This window comes from Patagioenas fasciata, chromosome Z, assembly GCF_037038585.1.
Source record: "Patagioenas fasciata isolate bPatFas1 chromosome Z, bPatFas1.hap1, whole genome shotgun sequence".
Taxonomy (NCBI): Eukaryota; Metazoa; Chordata; class Aves; order Columbiformes; family Columbidae; genus Patagioenas; species Patagioenas fasciata.
Window position 1 is genome coordinate 6,708,092 of NC_092560.1, and position 19,248 is coordinate 6,727,339.

Consider the following 19,248-nt stretch of genomic DNA (forward strand, 5'->3'; position numbering starts at 1 on the left):
ATACGCTATTGTTCAATAAACTGCTCAGCAGTAAAACACTGCTTAGGAAGGCCATAAGCTTGTCAAGGAGATTGTCAGGAGAAACTGTTACTCATTTTAATGAGAGGGAAACTGAAACGAACTCCTCCCAAAAGTTAGCTCTCTTTTTCAAGGTAAATTAACGCCAATTAGCTACATTCTCTCATAAAACTTCCTAAGTGTGATTTTTCAGGTAAAGTTATAGAAAAAAAGATAAATCTCTGACTTATATGTTTTCAGTGTTTTATGCTAACTGACATAAGCACAGAGAAGTTCCCTACAGAGTGCAGTGGCAGACAATTTGGATTATAAATTCAATGGCAATTATAAAAATATCTTGCAAAATAATGGTACTTTTTCCTGTAACAACACACTCATCTTCCAATTCTGGTTGTTTTGACAAAGCAATGAGATTAAAGCAATTACAACTTATTTCTCATTCAAAAAATGTAAATAATTTAAATTGCTAGTCCTAAGAATTATAGAAAATAATAATAGAATTGTTTTGGTTGGAAAAGACCTTTAAGATTATCGAGTCTAACCACTAACCTAACACTGTCAAGTCACCCACTAAACCATGTCCCTAAGAACCTCATCTACAAGTCTGTTAAACCCCTCCAGCACTGGTGACTTCACCACTTCCCTGGGCAAATGGAAAGGAAAAGGCTTCCTGAAGAAACTGGAGAGGATTCCACAGAAAACAGGTAACATTTTTTCCTACTTTATAAAGCTAAAACCAGCTTTAATTGCAAATTTTGTAATACCAGTTGCATCTTTGACACAGGAATGAGATCTACAACTACAAGAGCTATAGATAACTGGAGGCAAAACCTTGTCAATAGAAGCAAAATTTGTCTGCTCCTTTCTGTATACGACTTCAGAAGTGCCCATCAGTAAAGCCTGCGCTGACAGCGTAAGTAATTGTGATCTCCTCAAGACTCGCCTGCGAATACACTTTTAGACTTACCGCTTCTCCACATCACTCCAGTCGCTGAAAAGCCTTTCGTTTTCTTTTTGCAGATGCTCATTTCTCGCCCGCAGCATTCCCAAGCAGTCCAGGCAGTAGCTGATCAGCTCCTTAACCACCTCTGCTGGACTTGAAACCTTCTGTAGCTTCAGAGATCCAAGCCTAAACTAGGACACAAGCAAAGGACAAGTTACTTCACCTCTACTAGAAACATCACAAAACATCACTTCAGCAAACTAGAATACATACTTAATAGGCATAAGAAGTACTTAACAGTCTTCTAGTTCAAACTGATATAAAAAGATCGTCACAAGAATTGTAGAATATGTGTAATAATTTGCACACCAACTATTTACACAGAAAATACATCTTAATGGTCACCTGCCTTTCAAAAGGCACAGGACATAAGCACTGACATACTTTCCAATGGGCAGGAAGAGAGAAGCCACACAGCAAGTATAACATGATATAGCAACAGCCTGCTCTTGTACAGATCAGAGGAGTCAGTAGCACAAAGGTGTAACCCCACGTTTTATATAAAAAGCATTTTTGATGTAATGCACAACCACAGGAACAGAAAACCTAACGGTACCGCTAATATTTTCTTGCCATCTGCCCCATTAACTAGTTGATGTAACTTGCTGCCTAGTCTGGTACCTACAGCAGCAATATAACCGCATAAATATTACTGATAGATCAGCGTTAATTACCTTTGATTTAAAGTAGCACTACAAACACCTCTCTATAATGGCTGCATGCTCCTGATGGATGAAAACTAATCCACAACTAGTTTCCCCCTTCAGGGCTCAGACAGCAAGTTCTTAAAAATAAAAGGAGTCCTTCAATCAAATAGGTAGCCTCAATAATTCAATGAGACTAAAGGATAGGATCTATAATGAATAGTTGCATTTCTTCACCAATGAGGAAGTTATACGGGATATACAAGAGGTTTGAAAAGATTTGTTCTGCCTGGTTTGGCAGAAACAGAAAACTGTTGTTTCTATTATGTTAAAGGAGGAATAGTTCAAGCCATACACACAAAACAGTATCAGCTAAGCTATAAATATGCAAAGTTGGGTGAAGATACAAGGATATAAAAAAAATGTTCAATGTCAGAGTATGAGGCAGCTGAAGAAGACACTGAAGAAGGAAGACACTAAGGCTGCTTGAACAGGGTTGCACACGTTAACTTAGGAGCAGCAGACCCGAAGTGTAGGACCTGATTTTGGGGCTCTGGAGTGGGTAAATGATGGGGAATCTGAACTACCTTAAGGTACACTGCCACAGCCAACAGAGCCTACAGAAGCCATAGGGGCTTTTCTGACACCTCTCCACCTCCAGCAGCAACACCATTCGCCCAGCTTAACAAAAAACTGGTTGAGGGAACTGACCCAGAGAAAAGCAGAGAGGGTGGGATGACACAACCCAGACTTTGGGCAGCTTAAACTACAACAGAATCAGATCTTTCAGGTTACAGGCATCAAAATGACTTGACTTTGACTGGCAATGCCTGCAGAAACATTGAGCTGGTAAAAGGTACATGGAAGGAGAAGGGGAATTCTTTTGCATTTTGTAATTATTAAAAGGACTAAAATAACTGTTGTGGCATTTCCCAATGAATAGAACTATTACTCATCTTTTCGACTTTTATACGTGGCAATAACATCTTAAAAATAATATAAATGTTAGCGGTACATGCCAGGGAAGAGTTCAGTCTGCCTTGTGGCACTTCACCTATTAAAATCAGAAATGCCATTTCATTAATTTTTTTCTCCTCACTTTAGTTTAGTTTACTTGGGAGGACAAGATAAACAACGAAATAAAAGATATCTGAAAAAAAAAAAGTGTAGCATTTGTTAACATCTTTTAAAAAGCTAATTTTACAACTACTATACATAAAGGCTTGACAAAAAAGGCCTTGTAAGAATTGCTCATATAGATTTTCAAGGCATTGTTTGAAACAAATAACACTCCTTCAACTTAGATATTTTATCTGTGGAGGTCTGTGCAACAACACATGATACCATCATGAGCTTTCCAGCAAGGTTAATTGATCAGAAAACATGTCAAACCCAGAGTTTTATTTCAAATTAGCCACTGATCTTTCCTCCAAATTCACATGTACTGTCTCCAATGTGTTGTTTTCCTTTAGCTTACATACATCTGATGGCTATGGAGGAAAAGATGCATCTATTTTATTTTTGGAAATTAGATTACATTATCAGTAACCCACAGAGTGACGTGTATTCCCTGGATATCACACTTGCTGTTTGACAGCATTAACAAAGATGGACAATTGCGTAAAGGAAACTGTTTTTCATCACTTGCAAGCCATCACTGCACTAAATGGATAAAGAATTCATGACACACTTTAATACTAGTCGCAGAGATAAAGAAGCACAGTAGCACAGATAAAAAGCAACACAATCTTCAACTTATACTGTGGAGGAAATAGCAAGAAGAGTACATCTTTTTGTCTTATGTTTTTAATATAATTAGCTGAAATATGGTGTAGTCAAATACGTTCAAACAGGACAAATACACATTGACCAAATCACAGTTTACTCAGCACAAGAGTGTAAAATATGAATACTCCCAACACAGATTAAAGTGATAACAATAGTTTTCAGCTGAAAGTCTGGTTCCACTCGCAGCCAAAATAATGCCAAACACACAGCAGACATTTCAAAAGCAATTGTAATTATAAACAAACACCAGTTCGGCCTCTTTCTTAAACATTTTACATAAACCAATAGTACTAGCGCAATGTGGAGTTTTGAAACTGCAAAACACATCCCCAGCTTCATGGACCTCTACCATGAAAGGATTTCTGAAAATCTATAAGGAAAAAAACGATGTCCTTGTTCTTACAAAAGCTGATACGTTGAAATAAATCAAACCAGGCTTCCGGACATGCTGCGTTTTTTGATGAATTCTTAAAAGTGAGAGGGGAAAGGTCACGCTGCAAAGAGCAGAGCAAGACACACACAGCAGCCTGCGGAGACATGAGATGATGGACGCATCTGCTACAGGCGCTCAGCGAATTTGGTTTGCCATCTTTTTAGGTGTCCATTTCAAAGGCCAGCACAATCACTCTTTAATTTAGTCTTTAATTCAGTCTTTTATATAAAGCAATTGACTGCTGCATATGTTCTTACATTAAACTTCACTGTGCTGCTTTCCGTGTGACCTGTGGACTGTTTTAGTAGGTCCACAAAAGGTAGGTAAAGCAAGCCCATGACCAGGAGGCTTAAATTTATTAGGCAGGTGCTTACATATCAACCACAAAAAAATCTTAAAGGTTCTAGAAAACAAATATTTTTCTGTATCTTCCCCACTCCCTTCCCTCAGTCATCTAATCTTAATTTAGTATAGCTGTAGGAGCTGATTATCCTGGCTACAGTATTGCAGGCACCTCCAGCACCTCAGCGCAGAGAAACACCAGACATTTAGATACAGCCCTAATTAAGCTAAAAGTAATGTGATATTGGATATGCAGTTTTGCTCTGCTTCCTTCATATAAAAATGTAATGCAAAGCGCACCAAAAAGCCTTCCTAGGCTGTTTCTTCAAACATGAAATCGTTGGTGACACTGCGCTATTACACCGCCTATTTAACAAACAGAAATGTTAGAACTAACAATAGTAACACTGTTATCTGAGCAAATTACAGCCGATTGGCATTCGCCCCTGTAAAAAGCCTGATAAGGCATAAGGGCGGACAGAGCTGTCTCATTTCAAAGCATCAAGGCAAAGCACGAGCCATTTCTGAAACAACGTAAGGAAAATGAAGTTTCAGGACAGTTTTAATCTGAGGTCCTGCTGGAATCCCAAATGGAAAGCAAACTGACACTGGAGCAGATGCACAATATGTCAGAATTTTAGATCCAAGGATTCTGAATTTTGGACAGAAATGTAAATTGTAGCACCGATTAGGACAAAATTCTATTAAAATGGAATGGGGGGGGGGAATCATAAAAAAATGAGACAGTTTTTCCACATATCGGTTATTTTTTTGCTTGCAGCTAAACCAAGAAACAGTACAGTTATTCATCCTTCATAACCAAAACCACGGTAGTCCAACTGGAAACAATCCTAGGAAGATTCAGCAGAAATGGTTAAGGATCATGGTACTATAAAAAACAATTAACTGGGTGGGATAACACGATAAATAGATGTTGCTTACTGTGTGAGTAAAGCTCAACATTAACTAAGCTAAATTTACATAAAGCATGTCTACGATTTGGATCACACTTCCAATCTTGTTGTAATTTTGTAAATTCCTGTACATTGCTGCTCTCTATATCCATTTATATTTCTTGCCATTCTTCCAACTGCAAGCTTCGTATCACTTGCAGATGTAATTAATGTGCTTTCTACTTCCTCTTTCAGACCATTCAAGAAAATGTTACGTAAAACAGTGAAATCCTAAATGCTTCATTTATACAGAAAATGAGCATTTCTGCTAGAGGTCCCAGTGGACAACAGAATGACTATGACTGATGCACTGCTCCCCTTCAATATCTGTTTCATTGTTTGCTGGGAATTTTTGGTAATTGTTGTGTTTTAAAGACACATGAAGACAAATACAGAGTCATTTAAAAAGTCATGCTCCCTTAATCAGAAATCACACTCAGCACTTATCCATTAGACCACTATTTAAAGTTTAGAAATAAAAACAAAAATTAGAAGCTTATGACAAAGCTGTCATTTTCTCATCACCTCTCACCCTGCACACTGTTTGTCTTCTACAGATGAAGAAAGAAGTGATCTCAACCATAATACAGAAAACATTCTGGCAGTAAACTGAAAAGCTTCTCATGTAATTTTTCTTCTGGTTACTCATGTTTACAGGAAGGTGCTTCACTCAGGAAAAAAGTCATTAAAACGTGAGCCAACACATTTTTTAATGGAAAATTCTAAATCCAAATGAAAATTACTTTATAGAGATGGTGGATTTTAATTTTGCATTTAAATATATATATACATATATGCACCATGACTAAATTCCATGAGATATTAGAGTTATATCTAAGTCAATGGGTATCGAAGGTCATGTGCTCAAAGGAAAAGCCTTTGACACAACAGTGCCTGCAAGCTCCCTCTTCTGAGGCAGCATCCGAAGCTACACATTAACAGTGAACTAATTTCAAATAAGTTTCTCATTGTGACATACCAGCCTATATGAAAAGAAGATTCACGTTGGAAACTCTTGTTGTATCTGCATTGCTGGCCATGTTTTCTCTCTGTAGTTCTTAAGTATCCTAACAATTCTTTCTAATAGTATTTGTTAAGCAAAATATATGTAGGGAATTACATACTTCCACAAGCTAGAGAAAAATACTTACTTAAAGGAGATAGACTTTACACCTTCTTGTTCTAATAGCCACTATATAGCTGCTGTAGCCTATCTCTCTCCTGTTTACTTCATATGCTTAAATTCTAATGAGTAGTATTTTGCTTTTTCATTCTCTGTTTTGAAAATTATTTAGCAAGCAATTTTAAGAGAGACTACAAGTACAGATACTTAGGTCTGATTTTGAAATTAAAGTATTCCTAGAGTGTGAACTAATTGATGGAGTTTTAATTGCATTAGTCAAACTATAGCCTGTAACAGAATCATCTCTAATTCACCTCACTCATCTTCCACTTTTCCTACACCTTCAGAGTAGGACTCGAGAGCATCCTTGCGTTCTAACAATGTTATTTCAAACTGTGTTAACAATCAGCTGGGTTAGCACAGTTAACAACTTCTACGTCCTTGCAGACAGATGCTGCCTCCTGCAAGGTATTGTCTAAACAAATGTCCTTTCACCAGGGAAATATTAATGAAGAATTTGAGGGGGGAAAAGAATTCCACGGCAGCCCACCAGCACTGAGCAGCTGTGTAGTCCCTCTCCGTCTTTATCGAGACCTGCAGTCTGTAACAGCAGATGTGACCCCTGCGTTGAAGCAGGAAAGCCCTGCAGACCCATATAACAACAGATCCTTTTGTCGTTGTCCCGTCCCAAGCATCTCTCAACGCCCCTCCTATGCTGGGAGGGAGATTTCTGCGATAGAGCTCAGTCTTAACAGAGCCTGGGTCTTTCCCTGATACTCATTAGTGCCAGTTCAACTGGGTCTTTGGGAGCTAGCACAGAATAGAGGAGCAATCAGGGTGTTTTTTATTAATAAAGATCCCACAGTCTGAAACCATATGTTTTTAATATTCAAAAAGCCCTCTTAATAAATCTCGAGAAACAGACCAAAACTAATGCTTTACTCATTTATTTTTCAACACTTGCACAGATTTATACCTAGAAAATTTTGGACAAGATATTAAAAGTTATCAGCTAAACTATCCTGAAGTCACCTACTGATGACCTTGCCTATGACTGGTAATAAAAGTAAATTCTTTACTACAGAGTTAGAGGTTAGCCATAACGTAAGGAAAACACTGAGTGTTACATTAATTCAGAAGTAAGATGTCTCTTACACGCTTGCATTACAACAGGCAGTGTAAGATACAGCAACTGCCGTTTCTCAGCTGAGAGCTGGAATTCTTGCAAGACAGAGAGGCTGTGATTTCCAGAATCAGCCTTGCTACTGCCAGTTAAACATCAGCTACTTCTTCTACTCCATGTCCACAAAGACTCTGAACCAAGATAGAAACAACACTTTGATAAAAGTAAGTTTTCACTATGAAAATATCTATGAATTTAAAAGAAGAGAACATTAACAAAAATTCATGTACAGGGTTAAAGAATATGACCTACAAATGAATGATGCTGACACTTACTTGCCTATACAAAGAAAGTACTGTTACAAGCTCGAATCTGGAAAGCATTATACCATTTTTATTTCTTAAGTCAATCAGTGAGTGGTCTTGATTTTTTAAAGCTGTGCCACTATTATCTCCAGGGAAATCATTCAACAGTAACCATGACATCCCTGGGTGTGGTAATAAAACGAGCACACTAGGCTTGCACAATACAGTGATGACAATGTGAAAGCAGAAGTTGCTTTTGTAACAGCAAACTCTAGGAAGCTAGAAAAATTACAAAGTACCATGGAAGCCAAGAAATCCTGCTGGTTACATCAGTCAGTACAAAAATATGATCAGTAGTTATAAAAATCAAGTTTAAGATAAAAATCCTGCCTTTCTCCACTCTTGCCTTTCCCTCCTGAAATGTTATTTATAAGAAAAGTATTACCTCATCTTAAAAAGGAAAAAAAATGTATCTTCCTTCTTGAGGAAGGCATTACATCTATTCTAGAGCAGAACAGCTGACATAAGTGATTGCTATTTTTCTCAGGTTTTTACTACACACTGTGGAAACCTTCCACATAAATTGCTGTCAAGTTAGCTGCACATCAACTGATGAAATTCCATCTGGTTTCAGTATTTTGTATGGCAGGGCTTGCCAAATATTTTGGAGAGTGCTTGGCTGCTTCTCACACCCTCAAACCCACACATTCATGGCACCATGGCCCCCTTACAACAGCGGTGCAAGGAGGCTACTTCTGTACGCTGAACTAAGCAGAAATTGGGAACACCGCCAGGTACTAGATTTCACTAGTATTATATATGTCTGCAGCACTAGAATGGCCCCAGAGTGTCCTTGTCCCGTGCCAGCGACCACCTCACCAAACACTCTGCAGGCACATCGCAGGAGCTGGAGCATCCCAGGGAGCACTGCCAAGAGGCACTTTGCATGCAGCCATCCTCTTCTGAAGGCTGAGGGAGTTAACAGCATGGACATCCATGGTTCCCTGCCAGTTGGCCCCTGTGCCTGGGAACATTCCCAGGAAATTTTAATTTACTGGTGCAGAGGCAACCACAGTAGTCCCTGGAATAGTGAGTCTTCTATCAGGTTTGCCGCAGAAGCCACTGTATTTTAATAGATTAAGAAGGACCAAGGCACACTGCAGAAGGAGCTCCCAGGTTTCCCTTTTGTAGGAACACCTGGATGCTGAGGAAAGAGGTAGAAATAAGGCTGAATAAGGCTCTGTTGCTTACAAGTTATTCCATCCATCCCTCATCAACCTGTACACTGCAGCGTGGGCCAGACTGGAAGGAGATTCCTATCCTAAAAGTTCTTCATAGACCCATTGATTGGGAGGGACCTCTGGAGGTCTCCAATTCAGCCACCTGATCAGTGTCTTTCTTGTGCTGGGAACCCAAAACTGGATGTTGTATGTAACTGACTAATGCCAAGGAAAGAGGCACAGCCCCTTCACACACTCTGCTAACTGTGCTCCTGTTGATATGGCCCAGGATGGGCATGGCCCCCATTGCTGCCAGGGCTTGGACTCAGCTCACTGCCTGCCAAACCCAGGGCCTAACCTTCAGAGCTGCTCCCAGCCCCACTGTCCCCAGCCCACCCCTTTGCAGGGGCTCTTCTAGCCCTGGACAGGGCTTTGCGTTTGACCCTGTTGACTTGGGTATGACTCCTGCTGGCCCATTTCTCCAGCCTGAGCTCTCTGGGTGGCAGCTCTGCCCTTGAGTGTATCCACAGGTCACTACAGTTTGGTGCTAAGGGGAAACTCAGCAAATGTGCAGCCCATCACCTTCTTCTTGTCATTGACAAATACAAGAAACAGGACAGGTCCCTGCAGAGACCACTGCAGTTGTCCACTTGTTAACAGCCTCCAGATCCTTAAAACCTATTAACCACTGCCATCTAAGCTCCACCACCCAACCTGTTTTTTCTCTCATTCTCTACCCATCCTCACCATAACGACCCAATTTAGACATGAGAATATCGTGGGATACAGTGATGAAAGCCTTGCCTCTGTCCAGACAGATGTCATCCTCTGCTCTCCCTTCAGGCACGAATCCAGTTGTTTTATCACAGAAGGCAGTCTTTGTTGTTTGGCATGATTTATATTTGGTAAATCCATGGTAACAGCTCTGAGTCCCCACCTGCTCTTTCACATGCACAGAAATATGCTGAGAGGAGTTGCTCTGTGACTTTCCCAGAAATCAAAGTGAGCCTGACCAGTCTGTAGTTTCTTAGAGCATCACCCCAGCATCTTTTGAAGAATGATGGAAGACTTGCCATTCTCCAGTTGTCAGGGACCTCTTCCATTCTCTGCGAGTTTTCAAATTTGAGTGGGACAAGTCTCCTGAAGGCCAGGTCTCAAAGTACCCTTGGACACAGCACATCTGGTCCAATGGACTTGGATGGGTTCTTGGGGTGGAGAAAACAGTAACATCAAAAGCCAGCTCTGCTCAACAGTCTAAATTTTTTGTTCTTACTTGGGTTTCCCTGAATGCCAGTAAAATCCCTGGAAGAACTGCACTTTCATTCTCCATGTCTGAGAACATTTTAGTAAGAAGCTCTCAGCATAAAATCCCACTACGCTGTTCAGGGCAAAGAGGAGGAGGATGTCTTTGAAGATTTAGATGCTGTACCAAAATTTGAACATGATTTTCCTGAAACCTCACTAAGGCAAATTCTTTTCAATCACAGGAAACAATGTCACATAAACCTTCTTATACAGGAATCAGAAGATTCAATGCCCCAAGCCTGTCAGTGTTTAAGAGGCATTTGGACAATGCCCTTAACAATTTGCTTTAATTTTTGGTCAGCCCTGAAGTGGTCAGGTAGTTGGACTAGAATGATTGTTGTACGTCCTTTCCAACTGAAATATTATATTCTACATAATTCTGAATATATATCATGGCTAAGTAGACTGTGCAAAGACATAAAAAAACCCACAGAATTTATACGACATTTGCAGGCCATCAATATTCAGTCTTGATTGAAACTGAAATTGCACACTTCAATTTTTTTGAAAAATTGAAATTGCACATTTCATTTTTTTTTCTTTTACCCTGCCACAATTGCCCTGTAAGAATCACCAGGATATGGGGTTTATCTATACTTGAGGAGGTCTTTTTCTTCAGATCATTCTGGAATTTAAATGGCAAATAAAAATAGTAAGTACATTAGATGTGGCTTAAATACTCCTTCAAAAAAAAAAAAAAAAGAAGAGTGAGCTATGTAGATAGGTAAAAGGAGCTGCATGGGTGCCAGGAAGACATTTACTGAGCAAGAAACTAATTTACTGATTTCATGAATGGCATTATATCTACACGTCTTTCTTTAAAACCTTTGGAAAACTTCCTTGTTTAACCTTTACACTCCTTAGAAACATCATGTTTCACATATCTGTACAATCAGCTACTTCTGTGGAGCTTAATCCCACCCGTGCTGAAATGGTCTTTAGCTACTGAATTTTGACAGCTGTGACATGGTCTGGTCAAGATCTATCCCAGCTATGATTCACTGCCCTAAAGTGCTCTGTAATAGATTTTCCAAACTTACTCTAAAAACTGTTGCTCATGAGAATATTTCTGCCTCCCCACCATTAACTCACACATATCTACAAGACCCAAATAATATGTTCGTAAAAACTGGGCTACATTTCAAAACAGGGATGTACTGCAAAAATTACAGAACATTTACACCAAAGCAACGCTCACTTGTCAAGGTGCTAAGCTACAGAAAGCCACTACTATTTTTCCCCTCAATTTTCTTCACCACTTCCAACAGAATTCCTTAAAATTAAAAACACTCTGAATACTAAAATGCACTCCAGCAGTAATGCTCAGTACCTGTAATGTTAAGTGTTTCTTCCAACTTTTTCCCCAATGGTAATAAGACCCAGTGCTCCACTTCACTAAAAACATCTGAGTGACTGGAGTAAAAAGGCCAAAGGCAAAACTCCAGAAATATCACGTGCACTATTTACTTACTAGAATAATAAACATGGAACAGGAATTATACATTATAGTTCCACAAACAGTGACAAGAGTCGTGATTGTGTAAAGAACAAACAATTCAAGCCAATTCCTGGATTTGGGATGAAATTATTACTTCAACATGCAAAAATTGGCAGGTTTGCATTTTATGTATATATTCAAGTACTTTATCTTCTTTCATGCTTTACCTCTTTTATCATTCCCTTCTATACTGCAGGCAATAATATACATGCAACTCCCTGCTATCAGTCTGCCTCTGAAGTGACTTTACAAAGACAACTGAAGCAGTCCATCCTTAAAATACATGTTTTTTTAATCTCTTTTTCCTCATTAATTCAATGGCTCCAAGAATAATTGAGTACTTTGCTATCTCACTGAGTATCAAGCAGGCTTGTGAGCAATGGAACTACTGAAGGTTGGTTTCCTATGGTTATGACTCTGGTGCTGGATACCCTCATGTCTAAGAAGGTGAGAAATTCAGTCAAAGCTTTTCCCTTATTTAGTGCGTTCATAACTTGTCTTTCCCATGGGGATTGGCTTGTGTCTAATAATACAGTTGATCTCATTCCACATTTTTTTCCAAAGCAGACATATGAATAGGGTCTCTCTTCTCCATCCAGCCACCTATTTCCATGAAACTAGTAGGAACCTGATATCTTTGAGACCTTTACTCCTGTCAAATCTGTTTGAAATTGGCCAGTAGTTTCAAAAGTTATTGGGAGAAAAGGGTGGAGGGAGGTAAGGGATTGGCAGTCAGTAGAGGCATACAGCGTGATCACATAGGCTTTGTTTCCTTAGGAAGCAAAGTAAAACACTTGCACATTTTATTATTTTTAAAACTGCCCTAAATGAATTAGGAAATTAGCTTTACTTGGAGATCTAAACTTGTTTTCTTCCTTGTTCTTCTTGCAACTTACAGTGTGGCAATAATAGACTCTAGATATAACATCTGGATTCAAGTCTCAGGGCTTAAATACATTAACACTTCACAAAAACGTTGATTTAGATTTCAGAGGGAAAGCCTAATAAGACAGCTTTAATCAGAATGCATTTCCTACAGGCTAAGAACAGAACATGGACTATTACCATAAATCAATTGACACAAATTTATCACATAGCAACTTACTTGTGTTTGAGGCTTGAGTGTCCCGAAAGTATGAAAGGATACCTGCCGAAGGTTTTTAATTGAATCTGCTGTCATTTTTTTGTCAAATATTTAGCATTTATGTTCAGGTTTCCAACTCAAAAGCTATTCCAGAACTAAATTCATTTAAGGAAAATTATTTAAAGTAAGAGTGTGAAGCTCGTTTTCTGAATACTTAATCACAAAATACACACAGTAGGAACATGTAACACAAAACAAAACATACACGCCAACCACACAACCCTTTCGATAACCTCCAGAAAAGTTACTACAAATGTTATGAGAGGTAGATCCAGATAAAAGTGCCTTTTGCAAAAATCTCCAAAATAAAAGCAAGGCTTACAGGAGTGCTTGTGATATGACTGTCAGTAAAAGTTCCAAGGTAACAAACCAGGAATGATTAATACTTTCAAAACTGAAAGAAAAAAAAAAACACAACAAAAAATTCCAAAAAAATGAACCAACCCACATTATGTGTTAGCTGCTGTATAACAGGAGTATTTTAAAACTACCTGTCAACTGATCATATTCCTACATGTGAAACCCAGACTGCAACTTTCTTTAAAAACTTTAATAAAACATAACTGAAATGTCTGTAGTAATAAATGTCAGAGATGAAGACAACTTGTCTTGGGAGCCACTTCCCTTCAAACATTGACCTTTAGGTTTGGGAAGTAATGGAAACTATAAAGTGCTTCTTGAATACACCCTTGGAACTAACATGCCAACATTTTGCCGTAATTTAAGTCTGACTCCCTCTGAAAATGCTGTATTCTGATGGTTAACAGCTCAATAATTGCACATGATTTTTTTTTGCTTGGAAAGTAAGTGTGTAACCACGTGAATAAGCATGAGATAATGCCTAGACCAAGGCAAAATATAAAAATGTTCCCAAATAAGTACTACAAACAATTTTCCAGTGTGAGTAATAACACACGATTCATTTAGAACAACCATTGACTGTTTTCAGGGTGGGTTTTTTTACCCTTTGTTTACAACATCCTTTCAGGGCATTGACAGCCACTTGCTAAAACCTTTAAGAACCAAACACCTCACTACTTAATAAAAACTCCACTAAATTGAGCTGTTTTATCCCATTCAAGAGGATTAAAGATTTTCCTCTGTAATACTGAACTCACCTATCTGAGCTATGTGGTGCACATCTGTGTACACTTCCCACCCACAAACATGCGAACACTCAGTGCATCACAAGATAGACATAGTGAATATGAAAAATGTTCAGTAAAACCAAAATTCCAAGCAGTGATAAGTACACAGAAGGACAAGAATATTTGTATAAATTATAAAGATATCAATAGCATATCTCTATCAATCCAAGAGTCTAAAGCAAACAACAACAACAACAAGCCAAACTCCTATTTAATGTAGAAAGAAAGAAGCACCAGCTCAGATTCAGGAATACAATGTGTGTCAAGTAAACTTTAATGAGTTATATCTGTCTAAAACTTATGACCCTTTTCTAATCATTCAGTTTCATGACCAGGAAGATACTTCCCCATGCCCTTTAAGACTTAAATTACTCCACAGATATCTGTACAGATCTACAGAAGCTAAGCCCTTCCAGCCCTACTCAACGAACACGTTTTTGCCTTCATGCAGGAGTCTACATGCTACAACTGCCTTCCAGATAACTCATTTTAAGTAAGCACAACCCCCCCTGCCAAAAAGAACCAAAACAAAACCCCACAACAACAAACACAATAAGTATTCACCTGTATTTTCTTGCAGAACACTGTCAGAGATGCAGAAATTTGACAATAAAAACTTGTTATAGAGTATATGGACCTAAAACGCTATAATTATAATAGGATATAAATTTCACAGTTAACAGGGATTTTCACTTTGTTGGAGGGTGGTGGGGAGTAGAGTGTGCAGTTTTTCCCCTCCTTTTGTCACAAAAATACTCCCTCTGACAACAGTAAAGTGTTTGTGACCACGGTGCAAGACAGTACTATCCTAACAAGGACCCACCAAGAAAATGCAACTCTCACTTTAACTTACAACACAAAGAAGATGGCTCAAGCTTGAACCATTTACAGGTTCAGTGGCAGCAACAGCAGTACATCTTTTACCCCCACAGGCAGTACATATATCGTCCTTTTAGACATTATTTCTCAAAACATCTGAGGAACCATTGTGTGACTCCATTTAGAACTATGATTTCCAGCACAAAATTCCCAGCCTTCTACCCAATTTCCTTTAGATATACACACCTAAACAGAGGGGATATAATGAAAGAGCACATGCAGGTTACTTGGGAAGTTAAGGAATTAAGATGCTGTTTTAAAAATCAGTCTCCATAACTACTCCAAACTGGTCGCAGTTCAATGTCTAATATTTAAGTACAGGAAAGGCTTGGAAAAAAAAATTGTATTTCACGTTGTCCAGGATAAGGAGCAGATCACAAACTGGTTTTGCCTTCTAGGAGAATCTATAGACATTGAGGTGCTGGGATGTGTGCAAACAAGAACAACAGAACTGGTGAGGGGCCTGGAGCACAAGTCTGATGAGGGAGCTGGGGCTGTTCAGCCTGGAGAACAGGAGGCTGAGGGGAGACCTTATTGCTGTCTACAACTACCTGAAAGGAGGTTTAGATTGCATATTAGGAAAAAATCCTCCCCAGAAAGAGTTGTCAGGCACTGGAACAGGCTGCCCAGGGCAGCGGTGGAGTCACCATCCCTGGATGCTGGTATTTAACTCTTCTTCCTACTTCTGCATTTCTTTTCTCCTGGGCTCCTTCAAGAGGCAAATTATAACACAGAAAAAAGGACGGTTTATTTCTTAGCGGTTTCTCTACAGTCAGAGCAAAAGAGAATTGACTACAATCTCGTTTATGTTCTGTTCTGCATGTGAAATCAAGCTTTCCCTTCTCAAGTCTTGCACTACCCAGACTCATTGCTAAAAATATCATATTATACATTCTACCTTGTAAGAATAATTAAAATATGACATTTTTATTCCATAGGTAAAGGTTATTTTAGAGCACTGACTAATCAGAAGCCATTTCTGACTGATCAAATACCATTTCATACACTGACTGATTCAAGGTAATTACTAAGTTGATATGTCAGATCCATTCATTGGCACTGCAAACTCAACTCAAGCAAATTATTTTTTCACACGGATTTTTATAACGATAAAAGGTGTCAAAAGTTTTGCATTCAAGAAACTCATATTAAATTATAATAAAGATCAAGTAAAAATGATGTTTTTTTGAATATACAAATCCACCCAAACTATTTGTATATGTACATATAAAGACAAAAAAGAAATCCCTTATCTACAAACAAGCTAATGCTTAAAATAGATGCAATAATACTATGTGTCTTTTCATAACGGAATTTTTCACCAAGATCAACAATTGGATTGGATTCAATTAGAAAATATTTTCCCTGAAATCTTTTAAATTCTCATCCACAAAAGAAATATGGTTAATGGGTATAAATGTTAGGCTAAATTGGTTGCTAGCAACGCAAACAAAACATTTACTTTTTTTTCCACATAATACTATTTTGAAAAGTTGTCGTTACAAAGTACTTAGTGAATTAATGTTTTCTGAAGCCAAGACAATCCTGGAAGAAGGCAGGCATTTCTTTCGGACAATCAGAATTCTACAGAGAACAGCTGCCTACTTCAGAGAATGGTATTTTACGACATGTTAATATATAGCATATTGAAACGACAGCATTTTAATTCTGAATTCCTGAATCAGTCCCGCACAAGTTCTGCACATTACCTGTTTCGGAAAGTTGTTTCTGTTCTTCAGATGAGTCAGTGAAATAGATTCCTTGATCATATTCATAGCAAAAGATATGGTGAGCATATTTTGTACCTGGACTGATACATCATCACCACGATGGTGACAAACCATTAGAAATGCCAGTAGTTAAAGCAATTAAACCAGCCACTAAAGTTTCAACAGGCAGTGCTATGAAAGAACAGGACAGACCACCTAATTCTCCCACCCCACAGTTATCTGTGTTGTTAGACCTATGCACAGTTCTGCCTGATGCAGTTTTCCTTCTGATGACACGTAGCAGATACTGCAGTTCTCGGTTAGATTATGAGCTCAGGTGAAGCACCATAAAGCCACGTCAGCTGGATCCACATCACATTATTTGCACAGCACAACAGAGGCAAAAATTCTCAGGGAGCCAAGGAAAAGAGTGAAGTCTCATTTATATTAGAGTGTAATTCGTAGGTATGAGTTCTATGCCTTCAGACCCGGACTCACTCAGGGCAGCCCCAGCTGTTTGTCAGGTATTTCAGAGGCCAAGAGCAGTGGGATCTACTTACTGCAGAAATGGCTTAATGTGGGAAAGAGCCAAATAATTCATCTTTACTGTAATTTCAGTAGAGGAAAACTGCATTTCTAAAGTCTGCTATATTTCTATATTTTCTTTATTTTCTCATGTCAGCAAAACAGTGCAAAAGGAAGAAAACACAAATTGTCGAGTCTGTAGTAGTAATGTTAGAAGAAGTAAAACTTTTTTATGAACTGGTGAGTTTTGTTTGTTGTGTTTGGTTTTCTTTTTCCTTGCTTTTGTGTTTTAAACACCCACCTTATCTTATGGTGAAGGGTCCAGAGCACAAGTCTGATGAGGAGCGGCTGAGGGAACTGGGGCTGTTCAGCCTGGAGAACAGGAGGCTGAGGGGAGACCTTATCATTGTCTACAACTGCCTGAAAGGAGGTTGTAGCATGGAGGGGTTTGGTCTTTCCTCCCCAATAGCAAGTGATAGGATGAGAAGAAATGGCCTCAAGTTGCACCAGGGGAGGTTCAGATTGGATATTAGGAAAAAATTCTTCATGTAAAGGTTTGTGAAGCGCTGGAACAGGCTGCCCAGGGCAGTGGTGGAGTCACCATCCCTGGAGCTGTTTAAAAGCCACATAGATGAGGTTCTTAGGGACAGGGTTTAGTGCCAGAGTTGGGTTAATGGTTGGACTCGATGATCTTGAGAGTCTCTTCCAACCAAAATGATTCTAACTCCAGAATACTAAAATACTGGCAGTGGAGTACCTTAATGAAAGTGTAATTGGGTCACTGCTACTTAACATGATCCAAAAAAAACCTCCAAACAAATTAAAAAAATGTATACAGTGAGGTGGTAAATAGGGAAAAACTCAATAAACATATGTATTTCAGTTAGCAACAAACTGGAAAAGAACATACACAGCAGCAAATGCAAGAAATGGCCAAAGATGGAGAAGTAATTTTTCCCTTAAAGCTCAAAATGCTTCTTAATGGCAAAAATTCACCATTAGTTATCAGCATTAAAAATCAGCTCACTAATATATGTGTAAAACAAGATCTGTAGAAACAATGTGTCCCTGAAGAACCACAACACTACCCAGAGCTCAACCATTTTTCAAGGCAGGATTCGGGTCGTGGTGACTTGGTGAACTGTCCCCTGCCTAGGAAACTGTGATGGAATAACTGACTCAAAGACCACACTACATATACAAGTGCGCAACCCAGAGACCTGCACATGGACAAAGCAGTAAAAAGCGTAATTTTATAATTTTTATTTATTTTTATACCAGTATTCCACTGTCAAAGGGATGCTGCTCAGTGAAACGATGGAACATCCTGAGTTAAACAGCATTCAATATGCTCACATAAGTTCTTTTTTGACTCGGATAAAGCAAGTACTTACACGGTCTGAACTCTCCTCGGACAAGTAGTTATCTCCACATTGCCAAATACAACTTCACCGAGGTTCTCAGCAGTCTGGTTCACTGAGATCAGCTAAAGATCTGCAAAAACTTGCTAGACCCAAATGAAATCTAAATCTATTCCTATTCGAGAAAACAGCAAAGAAAAGATCCACCACCATTTCTGAAACTACCAAACTGATCACTAACATCGCTTTCCATTAGAATAACACAATGATTTTCTTAGACATGTACAAGACCCATGCAACTGTTCCTTTAAGCAAATCCCATCCTGTGCACACAAAGCACATGGATATATATGAAGAAACATCTGAAAAGAAGTCATATCACATTCTGAGACAGCTACTTTAAACACATAGGATGTGATTATTTATTCTGAGCTGTAAGCTTAAGGAAGTAGTGTTTTCAAGATCTACATCGCTGAACTGGAATGACTAGTAATGTGAAATAGCCCAGACTGCGAAGCAAATACTGCAGAGTGCCTACACCAGCCCACACAAACACAAGTGAGAGATGAACCAGAGCAGCAACACAGTAAACTGGAATAGTATGAGAACTCAATTAGAAAAAAAAAAACAACTTGCAAAGTAAGGAGTATTATTTCATGTTTCTTTCGTGTTTTGCAAAACTAGCATCCTGTAGTCAGTAGCCAATACCACTTAGACCAACCTCAGA

At 38.7% G+C, this 19,248-nt stretch overlaps 1 protein-coding gene across 4 annotated transcripts in view; it reads right to left on the reverse strand.

The window, feature by feature from the left end:
- XRCC4 (X-ray repair cross complementing 4) overlaps positions 1–19,248 on the reverse strand; it is a 188,336-nt gene that overhangs the window by 104,737 nt on the left and 64,351 nt on the right. For all 4 annotated transcript variants that reach the window (XM_065860956.2, XM_065860955.2, XM_071801747.1 and 1 more), the window contains one exon: positions 986–1,152. In XM_065860956.2, the coding sequence (XP_065717028.1) occupies positions 986–1,152 (167 nt within the window). The remainder of the gene's footprint in view (positions 1–985; positions 1,153–19,248) is intronic.